We start from the raw sequence: 22,664 nt of genomic DNA on the forward strand, positions 1-22,664 counted from the left end.
TCAGTCGAATCGTCAGGCTAGGCTGCCAGAGACCTGAGCCAAGCAGTCACGTCCCCCAGCCTCATATTGACGGTGCATCTCTCTCTCTCTCTCTCTCTCTCTCTCTCTCTCTCTCTCTCTCTCTCTCTCTCTCTCTCTCTCTCTCTCTCTCTCCCTCCCTCTCGCCTCAGTGGAGCCCATTCTCGGGAAAAATCAACTACATGCTTCGTGGTGCCGCTACGATATAGCCTCGTTTTTCGTATTTGGGCAACGCGCGCTGTTGTCGAGAGTGGGTGAGAGAGAGCGAGCGAGAGAGAGAGACCACCCCAGCAGCGTGCGTGCATTCCTGGAGGGGAGCGCTGTCGTTGTGTCAGCTTCATGCCATGTCTCCCTTCCTCCAACATTATCTGTAAGCTTAACCCTAACCCTAACCCTAAACCTAACCCTAACCCTAACCTTAACTCTAAACTTAACCGTAAATCACTTGTTTGAAATGTTTGATTACCGTTGTTTCCAGTTAGCATTCAGTCGCGCTTGATTGTTGACGTTCGTCCGCATTATTCTTCCCCCCAGAACCAAACTACCCCAATTGTCAGTTCCCCCTTTCGTCGCCCAACCACGAGAAACGAGGCTATTCGTAAAGGCACCACGAGGCATAAAGTTGATTTTTTCTGTTTTTCTCGTAAAGACTTCACGAATGGCCCGAGTTACTGTTGCGCAGTCGACTCGTCAGTTAAGGTTGCCAGATTTGGCCAACAATATACAACTACAACAATACTGTATATTGGGTGGGTTTTTTCTGCAGATTTCCGGCCATGGACCTCAGTAGAATTTAGTTCAAATTAGTGCGTCCAGGCATTTTGTTTTGAGCATTTATTGGGCTGGAAATCATACAGTCAGTCACCCCTGGCAACCCCGCCGTCAGGCAGATGGGGCTGTGCTGTGCAGGCAGCAGCGGACTGAGACAGGAAACCAAATCCCAGCGCAGCCAAGCAGGAGCAGACAGACAGGAACCGCACACGTGCACACACACACACACACACACACACACACACACACACACACACACACACACACACACACACACACACACACACACACACACACACACACACACACGCTGACACACACAAGCATGCACGTGCACACACACATGCGCACACACACGTCAAATGCTTCACTTCAGCTCACACACACACACACACACACACACACACACACACACACACACACACACACACACACACACACACACACACACACACACACACACACACACACACACACACACACACACCTGGTTCACTTCAATTCAGCTCACAGACACACACACACACACACACACACACACACACACACACACACACACACACACACACACACACACACACACACACACACACACACACACACACACACCGCCTCAGACTAGACGCTTATGGTGATATGGTGCACATTAACCACTTAGTGTCATTTTAAATTAAAAAAAACTCATGATGAGCAATGACCGCTGTGGTTGCTAACATGGACAAATCATTTTCTGTGTGGACTGGACCCACATGTTCACAATTCTGTCACAGACATGGCTGCATTAATGGTGCATAACGCATGCCAGGCTAACTCCAATTATACAATTATATTTACATGGAGAGAAAAGAAGTTGGATTCAATTGTCATAATTCCACCTCTGCCCACTTCATCCCATTTCCTGTCTCGTTGTCCTTAGGCTGTGTCATCTGTGCTCTTTCCTGAGGTCATTTCCTGTGAAAGATTTAATCGCACTCTATGGCTATATCTGATTAATAACAAATGATTTGTTGACAAATATTAAATAATGATTTGATTATTTACAAAAACAGAGGCACGTCAGTGGTATAGAAGATACGTGCAGTAGAAGATTCGCTTTGTCCTCTTCGAGTGAACCCATCTTTCCTTTTCCTTTCCCTGCAACGCTTTCAGGAAATAATGACTTTGGACCACTTCAGGCATAACAGCTGCCGAAATATGCACATAAAAACCCCAACTCCACACTGACTAACTGACTGACCCCGATCCATATTATACAGAGCATTGCAACAAAGTAAAACACCTTTCAATTTCAGGTTTAAGAATATCAAAGAAAAGACTTCAACAATATGTGGTTGGAAGTGAGACCGCTCGTGTAACTTTACACTTTGAAATCCCCAGTGACTATGGAGTAGTTTCCACCTCATATGTCAGCATCAGTGGCACACTGATGGAGAATTGCAGCCATTACAACAACACAGCATTTCTTTTGTTCAGCCCTTTCAGAGATGATGGCCATTCAAATCAGGGCATGGTTAGTTGATGTATTTTTAAGAAAGATCTTAATATACTCAAAACATCATCTCAAAGGCTTATGCAACACCTGGAGATATCTTACAATGCAGCAATAACTTTTGGGATGATATTTTGAGTATGTTAAAAAATCAAACCATGCCCCTATTAGAGTGACCAGGATCTTGGAAAGGGCTGAATAAAAAAACGCTGCTACTGTCCACTCAAGGTTCGCATGAACAATACAATTGCATGTTTACAATTGCAATTGCAACTGCTTTACATTCTGTCACAGACCAGCAAGAAAGGTAAACAGAGCGTACTGTATCTGTTTGTTGCTGCTCAGTAGCCCGCCGCCCCCTTGAGTACCAATGAGTGAGCAGAGGTTGCTAAAAAAAAAAGCTTACAGACAAAGGCTGGAGGAGAAGCCAGGCAGCCCACCTCTTCAACGAATCTCAACCCTCCCTAATGACCTCCTCCGCTAGGAGAGTGCCACAACAGATTAATGAAAATTAGTCATCAGTGGCAAAGGGGCAGTGAGTGGAAGAGGGACGAGGAGGACGTGCACCATGGAGAGAGAGGTGCAACCGCAGTCAGGGCCAGATTAACTCACAGGCTAGCTATGGGCTGCAACCAAAGGGCCCCCACCTGCCAAGGGGCCTCCAATTGGTCACAGGTGAAAATTTTGCAGAATTGTGACCAGATGTAATATTGAAAAAAAAAACATCTGTCATGTTGAGGACAATCAGTATACGTGTTATTCTTAATGTCTAGCTTGTAATTATGACACTGTCATAAACCTGTAGCCTAGAGGCCCTGGCCTCAGTCCTAATGACATGGGAACCGGTGACTTGTTGATATGAGCAGCTCGTCTGTTTATTGTTTATTTGGTCAGGGACCGTGTGCAAAGTGCATTAATTACACAAGTAAAGAGATGACCTGCGCCAGATTATAGGTTAGAAGCTAGTTTCCATCTGCAGTCCCTGGGCTGGTGAAAAACATAAAATACAATAAAAATAAGAGCAGACATTTGTTAATCACTCCCCATACCAACCTGGCGGGTTAGGATTTGAACTGGCAGCCTTTGGGCTACAAGTCTGACGCCCTAACTCCTTATCCATGACACCCCATTGTGGGAACCCCTAAAGATTGTGGGGAAACCCTTAAGATTAACACATGAACCTGTAGGTGCCCGGAGAAACCCAAAGCTTTTCTAAAAATGTTCTTCAGAGAAATTCTATAGCGGTGGTCACCAGCCTTTTTATGCCAGAGATCCCTAATCTATGCCTAGATGGCAAGCAAGATCTACCTCTTGAAGCGTTGACAGAAATAAAAATCCAGTCAAGACTGTTTCACGCTGAGGCTTTCAATTTAGCCTTATTTTAGTTTAATAAGATTATTATCAATATCTATATACGAGAAACAAGTAATTGTACTGCTATGGGAGTCAATGCCATGGCTATGATGACTGAACATAGTCATGTATGCAACTGTATTGGCCAAATATAAGACGACCCTGATTAAGATCTCTCTATATAAATATATATATATAGCCAAATAATTTAGATAAGGTCAGAACATTATTTTGGCGATATTATGTATTGTCCGCGAAAATAAAATAACTATCGTTTTTTGGCTGCATTGCACATGGTCTTAACAGACTCACTGTTTGTAAAAGGCTTCTCGAGTTTCGACAAAAGGTGTCTCTTTGATAATGCCTGTGGCTGTTGGCACAACAAACGCACACTTTTCTTTCACGAAAAGTAATAGGAATTCCTCCTCGCGTTCTTGATGAAAACTGTATGCTTTTGGCTTCATCAGCGGTCACACTTGCAACTGGCCTATTGTACGCAAGTCTCTCGCCGTGGTGACGGCGTTCAAAGACGATGTGTAACACAGCAGGAGAAAATAACCCTGTAACATGAGGGGAAAGCTGTGGTGATCCTATCGTAACAGAATACAGACACAAATATGAACGTCATTCAGATAGGCTAGGCTACTGCAGTGTAGGCTTTTTCAATATTTCTGTAGCCCATCTAGTGTCATCCAATTTATTTCCTTCTGCCCCAAGATCGACCTTGCCTGGTTAACACCAGTGAGATTCACAAGTGAGATTAGGTCTGGGTAGTTGCCTATTGTAAATTCCGTATGGGGAGAGAATACTTGGCTATTATGACACACTGCCCTGCTCTCTGAATGGGCAGAGAAACTGTTAAGGTCGGAATGCTTGGCCATTATGACACAGATCCCATGATCTTGTACGTTATGAGTCATCCTCGCCATACTGTCTTTCAGATCGAAACGATTGTGTAGAACTAAAGGCAGTATGGGAGTTCCCAGGCTAAGATCGACCAGGAAAGCCTCCGCGATAGACCAGTCAATCGCAATCGATGGGTTGGTGACCCCTATTCTAGAGGTTCCTCTTCAGTGGCAAACTGAAAAACCCCAACATGTTCTTTAAGAAACCCTTCTGTGGCCATTGCGGAAGCTCTCTGAAGAGCCTTGGGGTTCTTTCGTGATTTTGTTGGGTTCTTCATAGAAACTCTGGGTTCTTTGGAGAACGTTAACTCGTGAAACAGCTGAGAGTTCTTTAAGGAACCTTCACATGTGTACAGTGTAGTCCCAGACCTGATGACACTACCACTATGTAGTCACATCTGAATGTGAGCAAAACAGACTACATTTAAAAAAGTGTCTAGCCTCAGTATATAGTCCAGTGTAAGGCCAAGACGCCTGAACGTGAGCAAAAAAATAGACTTGTCCCTGACCTGATGACACTGTTTCTGGGCTGTTTCTACTATGTCAGTGTAACTGAGGTGTTCCCGCACAGTCCGCCCCCTCGGGATCTCAAACTCGCCACCTCCTACTCAACGCATCGATTCGGGTATGGGAGGCACAGCACGATAGCGCTGAGCTTAAGGACCAGTCTGATAGCTCAGCCCTACCGATGCTGTATGAGGCTTCTGGAGAGAGGTTTGCGTTTCACGTAACGTTTCACGACACACTCTGGTAGTTGGCCTCCATTACATCAGACCTCTGAATGTGATCAAAACAGACTACATTTAAAAAAGTGTGCATCCTCAGTGTATAGTCCAGTGTATATATTGCCAAGACTCCTAAATGTGAGCAAAAAAATAAAAGACTTCTACTGAAATCATTATTTCGCCACATAAATTATTTCCAGTCAAGCTTCCTCTTGAGATGCATCTGCAGGGGTTCCAGCTTTTCAGCCGAGAGATGGCAAAACGTCCAGCTGAGACCGAGATGATCTTTGCAAACCTCCACCGCAACCACTCTGAGCAAACACAATTATTTGCAGGAATTGCACGTACTTTCATAGCCGAGCCCTGCTGTGTGTCATGCATTAACATTGATTAGGGCTGATTATGTCTGTCCAGCGTTAACATCTTAATGCGTTATTAGATCCTTTTATGTTGCTTGGGGACAGGAGGTTTCACAGCCAATCAAAATCAGCGTGGGGTTGCCAGCATGGCCGTAACTACCATTGAGGACACAGAGGTCATGTCCTCTGTATTTTTCTTCAGTAATGTAAAATGTATCTATGATGAAAATCGATATATATAATCAACAATGATAAATTCAGTCTGTATACACCATCCCCATTCATCCTCAAGGCAGTGATTAATCAAAACAAACTTAAGAATTTCACTGAAATGTGCCGTACAGCACGCAGCATTTGACCTCGGCATTTGAAAATGTCTGGTTACGGCCCTGGTTGCCAGTTACATACAGGGAGTGGTACAACAAGGACCAAAGTGAGAGGCTCTCGCCTTGCCGCATGGCTTTCCCAGAACTACCCTGTTGTTCCTGATGAGGAGTGAATAAATTGAAATGTGCGCAAACAGAAATGCTCTTTAAACTGAAACCCATTACCAGGCACGTGGTCTATAACAAGAGAATAACAAACAACAGCTGGAAGACGATGAAGAAAAAAACAAAACAAACAAAAACAAGCCAGGTTCATGCAATGTTACAACAGAAACGATGGTGTCCTGAAACATTCCCGTTGGATTACATGGTGGAAACAATCTGACTATGGAAGGAATGTGGGGAGATGAGAGGGAGAACATTCTGGAACATGAAGGGGGTTCTGATCCCAACATTCTTCACTGCAGCCATGAGGGCTTCAGGGGCGGGTGCCGTGGGGATTCAGCACCTCGGAAACCGGCTCAAAGCTCTCAGCTCCCGGCTCATGCAGCAGACTGACAGGCTAGCTACCTCGTCTGGCTATAAATAGCCTTTGCATTCTACTCATTGCCCGCATATTTTTGCTACTGTATACATAGACACAGACACAAAAACACTAACAAACACACGCACACACAGACACACAGACTCAGACTCAGACTCAGACACAGACACGCACGCACGCACGCACGCACGCACGCACGCACGCACGCACGCACGCACACACACACGTTGATTTGCAAATCATTCATCCAGATACATACACACACACACCATACAGTGGGTTGTCACTGTCACACATGCCTATGCATATCCACACACAAAACACTGCAGAGAGAAACTGGGAGTGTGCGTGTATAATATAATGTCCATTTCCCACACAATTATTTAATTCTCATTCTGACAGAGAGAGAGAGAGAGAGAGAGAGAGAGAGAGAGAGAGAGAGAGAGGGGGGGGGGGGGGAGAGAGAGAGAGAGAGAGAGAGAGAGAGAGAGAGAGAGAGAGAGAGAGAGAGAGAGAGAGAATTGGGGTACTCATACACTAGCACCACATGATAAGCCAAATTGGGAAACTTCAACTCCAACTCCCATTGTCATTGTGATACAGCACTCCACAGAACACAAGAGAACACTACACACTGCACACAATGAAATTGCATTGATGTCTCACCCGTGCAAGGGGGGTAGCCCTCCATGGCGCCCCAGTGCGGTGGGATGGTACCATGCTCAGGCTACCTCAGTCATGGATGGGGGAGAGCATTGGTTAATTACTCCCCCCACCAACCTGGCGGGTTGGGAGTCGAACCGGCAACTTTTGGGCTACAAGTCTGACGCCCTAACTGCTTACCCATGACTGCCCAATAATAATAATAATAATGACACTTGGGTTGGGTCTGTGGGATACGCTGTGACAGTGCGCAGAGCGCTGTGAATGACAGTGAAATGCCACACAAACAGCAGCCGCCGGTGCCATGCAAGACAGTGGAATAAGAGCCAGCGCCTTGGGAAGCTGCTCGCCACTCACTCCACTCTGATTCATTTAGCTGAGTGAACACGGCTCTTATTCATCAATAGCGGAGAGTGCGGGAGTCGAGAGATGGCAGACGTTCAGAAATAATGAAATACTGCAGCTCTGTGTATACACGGAAGTGGTACTGGCACTGCCCTCCAAAGCCTGACTCATAAAACTAACACTCATAAACCTCCAACCTCCGTAACAACTAGAGACCGACCGTTATGGGTTTTTCTAAGGCCAATACCGATATTTAGCGGTCAGAGTCAGCCGATGGCCGATGTGACTTGCCGATTTTTTGGCCCGATTTTTAGGGCCGATATACTATCATATGATCCATAATTGGCTTGCTAAAACTACTTTGTTAATTAAAAAATGTGAATTGCATCCATAGCATTGATCACCAGCATTGATCATTCCAAGTAGATAGCTGCCCGCAGATGTGCCTGACTTGAAATCGGTGTGGCCAAATAAGAAAATCGTCCGATGCCGATTTATTGAAAAATAGCAAAAACCTGCCGATTAATCGGTCGGTCTCTAGTCACAACAACAGCCACTATGGGAACTCTTGAACCTGTATCAGTATGGATGAACACTTGAACCTGTATCAGTAACGAACACTTGATCCTGTATCAGTAACGATGAACACTTAAACCTGTATCATCAGAGTTGGGAGTAACGCATTACAAAAATAGTTCATTACTGTAATGCAAGGCATTGTAATGTAAGGCATTACAGGGCAAAAATCAGTAATATTTTATTTAGTTACAATGCTAAGTAACTTAAGTTACAATGCATGGTACCGTGACCTGGATTTTAATGGTGTTCACTGTGGTGGGTCAGAAAGAAGCTATTCCTGAACCTGGAAGTTTTTAGTCTGCATGCTGCCAAAACACCTCCTGGACGGGAGGTGAAAAAGTCATGACTCATGAGCTTGATTTACACTGATCCATATTTAGGCCTACAGTTATTTTGGCGAAAGTAACCAAAGTAATGCAAATGTGGTGTAATGCCATACATTTTAAATGTAGTAATATTGTAATGTAAGGGATTATTTTGAAAAGAGAGTAACATGTCATCAGTAATGCATGCCCAACACTGATCATCAATGACGAATTCTTGAACCTGTATCAGTAATGATGCTGTGGCTTTTTTACATGTTGTGTTCATTAGTCTGTCCAGCACTCAGAGTGAGTTGAGAGTCCTGATAGGAGAGAGCAGAGGAAGGTGAGCAAAGGAGGGTGATGATTCAGTCCCAAAGCCTTCCTCAAAAAAGGAAAAAAAACCACCACCCACCTCACCACTCTAATTAGTGAGAGAAGGCCCCAAATCCCTGCCGTGACAATATAACTTGCGTCAACTCAAATTAATGAGATTAGTGACATTGTTCGTCTGTTATGAAAACCATTAAAAGAAGGTACAGTAGTGCACTGAGTGCAGTGGAGCTTGGCTTGGTTTGAGCCCAGCTGATTGGATAGCTGCAGAATACTTGGGCACCACCAGTCAACACTGTGCTCATGTGTTTAAAGGTGGAGCACGTTATTACTTTTGTCATTTATGTCATACATGTATATGCTGCCAATTCAGCATGATCGTAGCCCCAGAATGCACGCCGTACCACCAGTGGCACGCTGTTATAGTCATTGAAAGGCTAATTACCGTAGCACTACTATATACTGTTCTATGCCATTACAGAGGGCCTTTACTGATGCGCTATGACTCGATCATTACCATGGGTGGCCCCACAAATACCATTATTATTTATTGTTGCATTACAATTGGCAGTATTACGATAGGAGTAGGCTCCCCCCCTGCTCCACCAGGATAACAGGTGTTCCTAGAGCCGAGAGGCTTTCAAGAGCTTTTTGAACACAGGCGTGTATAACCCTGCTGTGGCAGCAACTGGTGGTTTGCTGCATCACTGAATGTATTCAAACCTACGGTGTGTGCGGTGGTGAAGGGTATCCCAAAGAGCCAGTCTTAAGCTCATGTAAGCGCCTCATGCAACTCGAATCGCATTCCAATAGCTGCATTTTTTTGCAAGCAAAAAACAAGTTGGCATTTGTAATTTCGTAATTTGGAACTTGTCTTAAATGGAGGGGGAACTCGTCTGTACTCATTTGTCATTAACTCCAATTTATTCTAATAGATATGGTCACATAGTGAGCGCAGCTCTGGCTGGCTGTGTGCTGTAGGCTACGGACAGACAGCAGGCATTGACGGCATGGAAAGCGGTGGAAGTAATTGACTTTGTATGGAAGAGCAAGTGTCAAAAGCTGCAAAAGCATTTCTAGCGTCAAAATCATTAAAAGAGAAGTTGAACTTAAGTGAAAAATATGTAATGAGCTCGGTGACAGCAGGCGGCAGCCAATGGAATGCTCACATTTTTCTAAACACGAGCTTCGGTTTTGTTCCTTTCCCTGATCGAACGCTTCAGGTTGAATCGTTTGCCGCCTTCATCGCCCCTTATCTGTGCTTTCCAGACGGGACTCTGCAGCGCTTTAGTAAGGATGGGGAGCTCTAGAGAGCTCCAGAGGGCTCCTGCCCAATTGAAACACACCCGCTTATCCCCTTCACAGTGCCCCTTCCAACCACCCACCCCCCTCCCCCATTATGTCAACCCCCCTGATAGTGCTCACCATGCCTGGGGCTTCCTCTTGATCAGACCCTGCCGCCTCCAGTGTGAATGAGGGCTCAGGTGGTAGGTCAGCTGCCGGCACACCTTCTCCATGGCACCCAGAGAATCGCCCTCCTACAAGCCAAGAGCACAGAGGGGAAAAAAGAGAAGGTGACAATTATTTTCATTTTTTCAACAGCCACTCCACACACACAGACACAGTTTCCTGACGACATACAGTATAAAAACATTGCTTTGAGGATGAAACGTCAGGAATATTCGTAGGAAACACTGTGTATTGTATTTCCAGATGAACATGTTCCCTATAACTGCTGATGGAATGTGTGGATCAGCTGTTTGCAAGCTGTGCTTGTTTTCCATGCTGTAGCTTTAGTTAAACATACATACATACATTTTCTGCTTACAAAAACAAAAAGAATCTGATAAAGCAGGAAAATCGCATGAAACACAGTTCAGTTCCTTGTGTAATTTCGTTCAATTCTTTGGGGGATTATGAAACCTATATATTTTTGGAAACCGTAGAGTGTAAGGAATCAGAAAAGCAATGTTTTACCATCTTTTACCAACTATATATGGCTTTCAAAATGGCCGCCTTCTAATGCCAATTTATTCAATCTCTCATCAAGAGAAATGCATATAAACTCATTTTTTAGTGATCAAATTGTCATGTGGGATGAGAGAAAATACTTCCATACAGTTTTAGATGATCAATGGCCCATATTTAAGGTTTTTAAGCGTTTTATTTTGTTTTAAGGCAAGAAATTGCAGGTGAATAGGGTAATTTTTTTAACTTACAGATATCACTATGAAACTTTACTAGTTGATTATTCACATGGAAATGAGAAAAAATGTATCACAAGTGTTCTATAATTTCATGTTTACATATGCTAATGAGGCTATTTATGATATATGCTCATTTGCATACATGCGACGAAGCAATGAAGAGATGAATCTGGCCATCTGAAAAAGCAAGGTTCAAATGTATATATATTTAATTTTGTTGATATGTTGCATACAAATATATTTAGAGAGGGCATTGTGACTTGTTATCCAGTCAAACAGGAAATATTGCCATTGACCGACAAAATAGGCAAAGAATCGCCCGAAAAAAGCCCATGTCATATACCTACCAGTAGGCACACGCAAGCACGCACGCACGCACGCATGCACGCACGCACGCACGCACGCACGCACACACGCACGCACGCACGCACACGCACCCACGCACACACACACACGCACGCACGCACACACACACACACACACACACACACACACACACACACACACACACACACACACACACACACACACACACACACACACACACACACACACACACACACACACACACACACACACACACACACACAGAGACAGTCATGGGAGTGTAGGAGGTAAGAGCATGTCCATAATACTGAAGACCAGTCGTGGGCTACCTGGATTCATTAGTTCATTAGTCCACGTGATTGTCGGGTTGAATTGGACAGGTAACATCGGGTCATTTGGAATATGTGGCACTGATTTGTAGCTACTTGTTAACCCCTTAGCGCAGAGCCTATGTTACAACCTTACTGTCACCAAAAATTGTAATAGCTATGTCTTAATCCGTAACTTGAGGCTATCTGTAATGTCATAGCAATGTTGTTATGATGTATAGTTGAGTATTTTCAGCAAATAGTGAATAGGCCCACCGGAAAACCCCATCTGCAACCCCAAGAGGCTACTGCAGCTTGCCCATCACTTGTAAAGACAAGACAGGTTAATTGGCACTGACGGAGGAGAAGAGGGCATGTCCATCAAAGTGAAGGCACAGCGGCGTGACAGAGAGAAAGACAGAAGTGCCAAGACGAGGCCTCCAGCAAAAACACTTTGTCCCTCTCAGCAAACACTGACTGGATGTGAAAGCAACACAGCCGAATTGACAATTCATTCAATTCACACACAAACACACACGCGCACGCACACGCACGCACGAACGCACACACACACACACCTCAAAGTTCTGGGTGCTGGACAAAGGAATACACTTCTTTTAATTAAGTGCACAACAGATGAAGATGGTACATCCATCGGAATGTTATGTTAGGCCCTAAAACACCAATTGGAGAGAAGACATCGGAACAGCACAGATGCAATTCTTGTCTTGGGAAAGAAAGGAGTCACTGGAGCATCTTCAGATGTGGAAGTTTACTTGTTTTATTGGGCAAGTGCCAAGGCTAACGTTTCGACGTTCTCACGTCTTCTTCAGAGTCAATGACATTGGTGACTCCTTTCTTTGCCTGCATCTACCAGTCCTTTCCCGTGACGCAACAGATTGTGAAGAGCAGGAGCGCGGAGGATATCTCTCTTTTCTACACAATTATTTTCTTCTTTTAATTAAGTGCACAGGGTAGTCCTTATGCATCTGCATCTGTGCTGCTCCGGTGTCTTCTCTACACTCAGTAGGCTATGTTAATTGTAATTTGGGAATGAGCAGTATACATTTTGAAATGACATACTGGACCTTTAGAGGTATGCCACTATTTTGGGCCCTGGGTTTATAAAAGTGGTAAAGTGTCTTATTTTTCATGTTAGGCGTTGTCTTGTTTTAAGGAGGGAGTAAGTATCTAAGCTAGTGAGAGTCAATGGATCACACATGCTACAGTGATCCATTGACTTTCACTAGCTTAGCTACATATTTCCCCTTTTAACTTGTCTTAAAGCAAGACAACGCCTAACATGAAAAATAAGACACTTAACCACCTTTATAAACCCCGGCCAATGATTTTAACTGTATTAAGCCCCAAAATAGTGGCATACCCCTATTGCACGCATACCCCTATGAGACCAGTTAGCCGCCAGTTGGTCTCATAGGACTCAATGTTAACTGCTAGCTTGGAGGTAAAATTTGTGCTGCCATACTCAGAGAACGGTTGAAAGTACAAGAGAAAGGTAAAACTCAATTATTTAACTCAAGGGAATGTGTAATATGAGATTATTTTGAAAAAAGGGACAGTATCACTTTAAGACTCTATAACGCTCTCTGCGTTAATGCCATGGCAATGTCATGATGACGTAGTTGAGCTTTTTCAGCAAATAGTGAGTCGGATCACCGACAAGCCCATCTGCTCCAAAGAAATACGACTTGCTGAAACCCCCCCCAGCCATAACCCAGCTATGCCCACCCCCCAGCTCCCAGCGCTCTCCTACCCAATTAGAATGCATGTGCTTCGGCCACACGCTCCCCTGCCAGTCCCTAGTGCACACAGATCTCCATTAACTCCTGCCAGGGATGGACTGGGGGAGAAATAGGGCCTGGGCACTTTTGGCTTAAAGACCCCCTACCCCCCCTAAATTAGCTGTGCAGAACTGACTCACCAGTGGGCCCTGCACCGTTGTGGGCCCCTATTTTCAGAAATGTGGGGAAAAAAAATCTGAAAATAGGGGCCCACGAAGGTGCGGGGGCCCACCGGGTAATGTCTGCTATGCCAGATGGCCAGTCCAGCCCTGCCTGAGTCCCACTGACTCCACATTCATGGATGGAAGGACAAACAACAAATCACTCCTCCTGCATGCCTAACAAGAATGCTCCTGGGTGAAATGTACTAGCAAGGCTGTGCCCTACTAGTGACGCAACACCTTCAGTTCTTCTAGTCAGGCCAAGAGCAATACAAATATTGTTTCTGAGCTCCTGAAAAATCGGGAACTCCTCCCACTTTGTCAGGAAATAAACAACCATAAACAAACAAGGGAGGTGGTGGGTCAACCATGGCTTTTGGGAAATGTTAATTGTTATGCTCTTGGTCAAACCAAATCTCGAAGAGAATTGAAAGTCAATGATAATCAGGCTAGGGACAAACAACACATCACTCCTGCTGCACTGCATGCCTACCAGGAATGCTCCTGGGTGCACTGTGCTGTGCTGTCCCTGTGTGTGTGTGTGTGTGTGTGTGTGTGTGTGTGTGTGTGTGTGCACGCATGTGTGCTGTGCTGTCCCTGGAGGAGAGAAGGAGCAGGAGGCACTGGGCCTGTTCGTGTGACTGTGACAGTGTGTGTGCGTGTGAGTGTGTGTGTGTGCGTGTGTGCGTGCATGCGTTTGTGTGTGTGTGTGTGTTGCGCCGATTAGAGCAGTGCTCAGCTGACCAAAACACAAGTATGCAGACTAGGCTGGATGACTTGTGTGTCTGTGTGCCTGCCTGCACGTGTGCATGCGTGCGTGCGTATCCATCCGTGTGTGTGTGTGCGCGTGTGTGTGTGTGTGTGTGTTGCGCCGATTAGAGCAGTGCTCAGCTGACCGAAACACAAGTATGATCATCTGCTGGTATGTTGAGTTTTTTCCCCCTGTCATAAACATGCAGTTTCTATGCAGACTAGTCTGGGTGACTGTGTGCCTGCTTGCGTGCGTGCCTGTGCATGTGCATCCATCCGTGTGTGTGTGTGTGTGTGTGTGTGTGTGTGTGTGTGTGTGTGTGTGTGTGTGTGTGTGTGTGTGTGTGTGTGTGTGTGTGTGTGTGTGTGTTGATCAGTGAATGAGAAAATATTTATCTTCACTCAGCTCACAAAGACACCTGTTCTGGTCAAGGTCAACATGGCAGTTGCAGATATACTAATGTGCAAGTGCACTGTACAAGTGGTATGCAAAAAGCACCACAAAAACATAAGATTATGTCTGATTTACATTCACGTCATGAAAAATGAAAAACACATGAACGCATATGACTGACTACACAACGCAGAGACACTGTATGCATTTAAGTTAGGAATGCTACGTATGGATTTTAGTGCAACCTGATCAATCAAATCTAGTGTCAAGCAGCACAGTGGCACAGCTAGCTGGCAAGGGAGGGTCAGAGTGGTGTATTGGTGTCTCTAATATTCTCATCGCACTTTCTTTACCCTGATTACTGATTCTTTACCCTGATGGGGCAGCCGTGGCCTAGTGGATAGAGAGTTGGTCTTACAATCTAGGGGTTGCCAGTTCGAATCCCCCCCAACCTCTTCCTACACCTCCATACATGGCTGAAGTGCCCTTGAGCAAGGCACCTAACCCCACATTGCTCCAGGGACTGTACCAATACCCTGACAAATAATAGTTGTAAGTTGCTTTGAACAAATTAAAGCGTCAGCTAAGAGTAATGCAATGATTACTGGCAATGCGAAAGCAGCTCAATTGAAAAGGTTTTTCAAGCCAACAATACAGTAGGCTACATGTCACATGCCAGCGTCATTTGTTCCGTTACCTTGGTCACAGCCAAACTACCAACACACAAACTGACAGTGCTACACAAAAGGTTTCCGTCACAAAAATGATCTTCTCACAAGAGGCCTAAATCTCTCTGCATCTTATCTCCTTGGCCCATTCATCTCCTGTCACTCTCCCTACTGTCCAGTCTACAATAACAATCTACAATAAATGTTAAATTGTTATTTATTACTCGATCACTTATTGTAACTGGTTTATCACTGGTCCATCACTGTCACTCACCAATGTTAAATGCCCAGCTATTATTTATTACTTTTCATCACTTTACTGTCATTGGTCCATCACTGTTACTTGTCCTGTCTTGCACTTTGACGTCAGTCTGTAAATGTCAGTCCTATGTATATATGTCCTTTCATGGCATAGAGACAAAAAAAGAGCAATTTCATTTTCCTTGCATGACCAGTGCATATGAAGAAACTGACAATAAAAGCTGACTTGACTTGACTCGACTGTCCAATCAAAATAAAGACCCAGAAGCCAAAACAGACAGAGCCAATCCTGAGAGGACTCGGCACGAGGACTGCCACTGCTTTCCTGCTAACTACCGTGTGTGTGTGTGTGTGTGTGTGTGTGTGTGTGTGTGTGTGTGTGTGTGTGTGTGTGTGTGTGTGTGTGTGTGTGTGTGTGTGTGTGTGTGTGTGTGTGTGTGTGTGTGTGTGTGTGTGTGTAAAACATGGGTTGCCACCTCGTGCACACAGTGTTCCCCCGTCGTCAGGCACACACTTTCCCGGCATGGAAATCACACACACTCAGCCCCATGTGACAGAACCTGCAGAGCAGCGGCTGCCACAGGCAAGCAAACACGCAGGCATGCAGCCACGCAGGCAGGCACGCATACAGGCAGGCAGGTAGGCAGGCACGCAGGCAGGCAGGCAGGCACGCATACAGGCAGGCAGGCACGCAGGCAGGCAGGCAGGCAGGTAGGTACGCACACGGGCGGGCAGGCACGCAGGCACGCAGGCAGGCAGGCAGGCACGCACACGGGTGGGCACACAGGCACGCACGCAGGCAGGCACACAGGCACGCAGGCGCGCGCACTCACACACACACACACACACACACACACACACACACACACACACACACACACACAAACATACACTCTGTAAAATATATGCCATGTACACACACATCGATGTTGTGTGTCTGTGTGGGTGTGTGTGTGTACCTACCAGCTCTGCTCCACCTTAAAAAAAATCAGATAACACAGACACAAACATGCTCCACACACACTAGAATATATAGGCTACATGTATAGACACATTGGCATTGTGTGTCTGTGTGTGGGTGTGTGCACCAGTCCTGCTCCACTAAGCAACAGTCGGAAATAGGGCTGCACGATATCAGAAAAAAATGCAGCATGCAATACCTCGATAACGATATTTAGAAATATAGCTGTTTTATAGCTGTTGAGTGTTTTTCTTGTCACTACTTTGTCTGTCTGTGTGGGGGGTGTCGTGTGGCTTTGGTCATGGAAGGCTTCTTGCCCATTTGTTGACATTCAGCAAGTGATTGGACTGCACAGAAATGTTTTACTTGTTCACGATTATTACGTTATTTTTGCGATACGCATATCGCCACTCTTGATATCACAAGTCTGATACATTTTCGATATATTGTGCAGCCCTGGTAGGAAGCTCCTCCTCCGGGAGCTGCCAGCCAGGTCCCCAGCTCTCCTCTGCTCTGAGTGACTCATCTGCTCGCACAGCATGGCTGTCAGCTCTGTCTGCCCTCTTCCATCTCTCCTATCTCCCTCTCTCCCTCCCTCTCTCTCTCTCTCTCTCTTCCACTGCCTCTCACTCTTTTTCTCTCCCTCTCTCTCTCCGTCTCCTCTCTCTCCTTCTCTCCCTCTCTCCCAATCTCTCTCTCTCTCTCTCTCTCTGTTTCACTCTCTCTCACCCCACTAACCTCTTTTTCCTCTAACAATTCTCATTATCTCTGCTCGCAATCAACGTCTCCTTCTCCATTTTCAAAACGGGTAGTTAAGAAAGATTGAAAATAAAAATGTAGTATTCATTTAAAATGACTTATAGATTCATAGACTGAATGTAGAATTTTCATATTTTGTTTTAAAGGGCTTTTGTGTCAGGGCAGTGGAGAACCGACAGGATGTGGTTGGGAGAGAGAGGGAGATGTGGTTGGTGTGGGAAATGACACCCCAAGCCGGATTCGACCCTGTGTCCCCATGACCACGTAGCCCTGCATGTGGTACTGTACGAGTCTTACTAGCAAACTGTGCCAAAGCATCTCCTGAACATAGCATCTTTATAAACAATGTTTTCATACTGCCGCTGCAGCTGGGCTATCGGCATCACACGTGCCATAAACTGCTTATCTACTGCCACAGTCAAAGTCGTGAGGCAGAAGGGCATTCACTAAAACAGAAAACGCAAGCAGGTTGTCAAACAATGACTCCGCATGAGAGAAATGACCCCAGCTATCAAACAGGATATGCCTGGCCTTTTTTTCACACACGCTTCCAGACCCGTTGCCATTTAATTTAAAATGTTAGTCATTTCCTGTCACCAAATGTCACCTATTCCCTGCTAGCCATGTCACCTGCCTGTGAGGACACAACACAAGCCCTTCATTGTAATTCACTGTGTATATAAAGACAGGCGGTACAGCACGTAATGGCAGCGTCTGCGAGACACACCTGCTCACTGAAATGCAAAAATGTTCCCATTGTTTCAAATGTTCCAAATGAATAATAATAACCAAATCAACAGAGAGAAACACCGGTAAGGTGTGTGTGTGTACGTGTGTGTGCACGCGTGTTGTGTGTATGTGTGTGTGTGTGTGTGTGGATGACTGTGTGTGTGTACGTGTGTGTGTGTGTATGTGTGTGAATGACTGTGTGTGTGTATGGATAACTGTATGTGTGTATGGATGACTGTGTGCGTGCGTGTGTGTGTGTGTGTGTGTGTGTGTGTGTGTGTGTGTGTGTGTGTGTGTGTGTGTGTGTGTGTGTGTGTGTGTGTGTGTGTGTGTGTGTGTGTGTGTGCGCGTGCGTGTGTGTGCATTACCGGCTTTGGGCAGTGGATGTACTTGGCCAGGCTGATGATCAGGTCATGCGTGATGGGGTCCACCAGGTTCCGGAAGCTGGCGTAGCGATACAAGACGTCGTCCAGAGATGTAGACTCCATTCCCAAATCCTTCACAGGAAAGAGAACATGGGTGAGGAATAGTGATGGATCACAGAAAGAAGAAATAAAAACAGAAGGATGTAGCCTGCGACTCCTCAATGCGAGCTGCCATTGATATTGAAGCAATAAATGCTGCGTTTTTGATTGGAGAAAAGGAATCCTGCTGCAGTCTCCCAGACCTCTGTGTGTGTTGGAGCTCCACCAGGGGGCTCCAAAGCTACACACACACACTGAGATGTGGTGAGAACCTGGCTAGCAAACTATGACTCCATCCACAAATCTTTCAGAGGGAGGGGAATATGATGAGCAAAAACTTCATTTTAGATCACAGAAACCAGAACTACAGCTGTTTAAACTTTTCTCAGCGCGTGCCATGATTGCCAACACTACTGTATATTGAGGAAGCATGACCAGCAGCACTCACAACATACCAAACGCGATACACTTTAAATCTGCTCAATTGTCTGCCATGCTTTTTTTCTGTAACAGGGGAAATGGTTCACAAATGCAAATAATAACTTCTCCATTGTGTACTAAACTGGTGATGAAATGTTTGTGCGCTTAGTCGCTGCTTGGTTCAAAATTCATTAGTGTGAGATGTTAGTGAATCCTCAACCATCACCCATGCACAAATACTAGCCCAATAACCATCCACAAAGAATACAGCTTCACTTCTTTACTGTCTGATTAGCAGAACAACAGGTCTTCAGAAGCCAGGCCACGCCATCCTAGTGTCGCAACACCTTCTGCGTTGCCGCTAGTCAGGCCAAGAGCAATGTAAATATTGTTTCTGATCTCCACAAAAATCGGGAACTGCACCCACATTGTCAGAAACCAGTCCACCAGTAGCAAACCTAGGGAGGCGTGTCAACCATGCCATTTGGAAAATGTTAATTGTTATGCTCTTGGTCAGAACAATTCTCGAAGAGATTTGAAAGTCGATGATAATCAGGCTATTCTTCAGCAGTTGGCGCTAGTAATCAGTCCTGTTCTCAGATCTATGAAGTGGCTACTGCCCTGACGGAGGGCAGATGGAGAGGACAGGGTTTACATACAACTAGTACACTTGTCTGCTAAAAGAAAATCCATTCATATTTAATACGCCCTACTAGCTGGCATCAAATATACATGGACTGGAAACAAATAAAGGTCCTCACTGGTGGTTGTTTGAACTGGGGTGTTGCGCTGGGACGTGCAAGAGACGCACGACGCACAAAATGACACTCATCCACAGAAAACTCCCCCTCCCCCCCATGATCAACCCCTGTACCTGTCCTCTGCCAGTGTGAAGAGGACACTGGCCACCATCAACCCACGCAAAGCAGCTGGCCCAGACAACATACCTGGCCGAGTGTTGAAGGATTGTGCAGAAGAGCTGAAGGATGTCTTCACAGACATCTTTAACATCTCTCTGGAGCAAGCAGTCATCCCATCACTTTTCAAAGCTGCTACCATCATACCCGTGCCGAAGAAATCATCACCATCATGCTTCAATGACTACCGTCCTGTAGCACTGACGCCCATAATCATGAAGTGCTTCGAACGGCTAGTCCTGTCACACATCAAAGCCACCCTACCCCCCACCCTGGACCCCTACCAGTTCGCATACCGAGCCAAGCGATCCACGGAGGATGCAATCTGCTCTGCCCTCCATCCAGCCCTCACCCACTTGGACAATAAAGACTCATATGTGAGAATGCTGTTCATTGACTTCAGTTCAGCATTCAATATCATAATACCACAACAACTCATCAGAAAACTGGACAAACTAGGTTTCAGCACCTCCCTCTGCAACTGGCTGCTGGACTTCCTGATGTAGAGACCACAAGCAGTACGGGTAGGGAATAACACCTCAAGCACCCTGACCCTGAGCACGGGGGCTCCGCAAGGTTGTGTTCTCAGCCCCCTGCTGTTCACGCTGCTGACACATGACTGCACAACGACCCACAGCACTAACCATCTAGTGAAGTTTGCGGATGATACAACACTGGTGGGCCTCATCACTAAGGGCGATGAGACCCACTACAGAGAAGAAGTAGACCTGCTGGCCAGATGGTGCAAAGACAACAACCTCCTGCTGAATGTCAACAAGACCAAGGAGATTGTTGTCAACTTTCAGAGGGTCCAAAAACAACTGCCACCACTGACCATCGACGGTGATGCTGTGGAGAGAGTGAGCAGCACCAAGTTCCTTGGAGTGCACATCAGCGACGACCTCTCTTGGACCACCAACACTACATCACTGGCGAAGAAGGCCCATCAGCGTCTCTACTTCTTGCGCAAACTAAAGAAGGCAAGTGCTACACCCTCCATCATGACAACATTCTACAGAGGAACCATAGAGAGCGTCGTGTCCAGCTGCATCACAGTGTGGGGAGGAAGCTGCACGGAGAGAAAAACAGGAAGACACTCCAGCGTGTTGTGAACACAGCGAAGAAGATCATTGGAGTACCACTCCCCTCCCTGCAGGACATTTACACCGCACGCCTCACCCGAAAAGCACTGATGATCATCAAAGACACAAGCCACCCTGCACACAAACTGTTCAGCCTCCTGCCCTCTGGAAAGAGGTACAGGCGCCTCCGTTCCCGTACCACCAGGCTTGCAAGCAGCACGATGCATCAAGCAATCAAGATACTGAACACTCAACCCACTCTCCCTTCACTGTCAGCCTCTAGCCAGCCAGGCCACTGACAACGCTCCCCCCCCTCATCCCCACCACCATATCTGCGACTGAACATTCCACCTGCACTACTACATCTGTGACTGAACCTTCAACCTGCACTAACTCAAAACATACAAATGCACACACACACACACACACACACACACACACACACACACACACACACACACACACACACACACACACACACACACACACACACACACACACACACACTGCACTTTCTGCACAAAACCCAAACATACACACACTGACACACAACTCATACTCACACACATACACACACACACACACATACACAGGTACACACACACAGACGCACACCGCACTTTCTACCTGCACTAAACACACACACACACACACACCACACACACCACACACACACACACACACACACACACACACACACACACACACACACACACACACACACACACACACACACACACACACACACACGCATACAAACACACACACACACACACACATACTGCTGCTGGTGTATTTAATAAAACCTTTTTTAATTATTTATTTTCTTCAAATGCTACTATTACTATGTCAGAACGCTATAAAGGACTTTTAGAAAAAGCACAACAAAATACCTCCTCTTAATGTATGTTCTCTACAAGTCTTCTGTTGTCCAGTCTTGCACTTTAAATGTCTGTATGAGCAATGTCTACGTCCATACTGTCTATGTCCATGTATGAGTACTGTCTATGTCTATACTGTCTATGTCCTTACCTAGATTAGTCTATGTCTGCATGGGAGAGCAAGAAACGCAATTTCAAATTCTTTGTATGACCAGTGCATGTAAAGAAATTGACAATAAACTTGACTTGACTTGACTTGAAGAGGGTCACACTAAAAAGGAGGTTTGTACCTTTGCAGTCCCACCTGTTTGCCACACACATTACTGTGGAACAGACAGCTCTCACCCATGACAAGTGCTTCCTCAAGTATTTTATATGACTTAATCCGTCTCTATTTAACCAAATGTCTCTCTCTCTCTCTCTCTCTCTCTCTCTCTCTCTCTCTCTCTCTCTCTCTCTCTCTCTCTCTCTCTCTCTCTCTCTCTCTCTCTCTCTCTCTCTCTCTCTCTGATGAGCCGCTACTTGCTCTCTGGTAAATCACTAGGCCTATATATGAAGGGTTTATTTGCAAAATGGTGTATCTCCATTTTGTAGAATGTTGGGAAATTGACATTTTTGTATTGGGCATTCCATTGAATTGCATTGCAAAATGTATTTTATATAGGTTAAAACAGTATGTTCTCAAAATATTTGAATGGTAAGAATTCACACATAGGTGATGGACCCTCTGAATAGTCATTTCCAATAATAAAATGCAAAAGTGAAAAAATGGAGATAAACCGTTTTGCAAATAAACCCTTCATATATATAATAAGGAGGATAGAGGCAGCCAGCAGCTATGGATTAGGTTCTTCCAAACAG

At 45.5% G+C, this 22,664-nt stretch overlaps 1 protein-coding gene across 1 annotated transcript in view; it reads right to left on the bottom strand.

Annotated features, from left to right (window-relative positions):
* Positions 1–22,664, bottom strand: part of lrrc75a (leucine rich repeat containing 75A) — a 39,472-nt gene that overhangs the window by 10,772 nt on the left and 6,036 nt on the right. The window contains exons 2-3 of the mRNA XM_063205145.1: positions 18,408–18,536; positions 10,138–10,250 (exon numbers count right to left, since the gene is read on the bottom strand). Of these exons, the coding sequence (XP_063061215.1) occupies positions 10,138–10,250; positions 18,408–18,536 (242 nt within the window). The remainder of the gene's footprint in view (positions 1–10,137; positions 10,251–18,407; positions 18,537–22,664) is intronic.

This window comes from Engraulis encrasicolus, chromosome 8, assembly GCF_034702125.1.
Source record: "Engraulis encrasicolus isolate BLACKSEA-1 chromosome 8, IST_EnEncr_1.0, whole genome shotgun sequence".
Taxonomy (NCBI): Eukaryota; Metazoa; Chordata; class Actinopteri; order Clupeiformes; family Engraulidae; genus Engraulis; species Engraulis encrasicolus.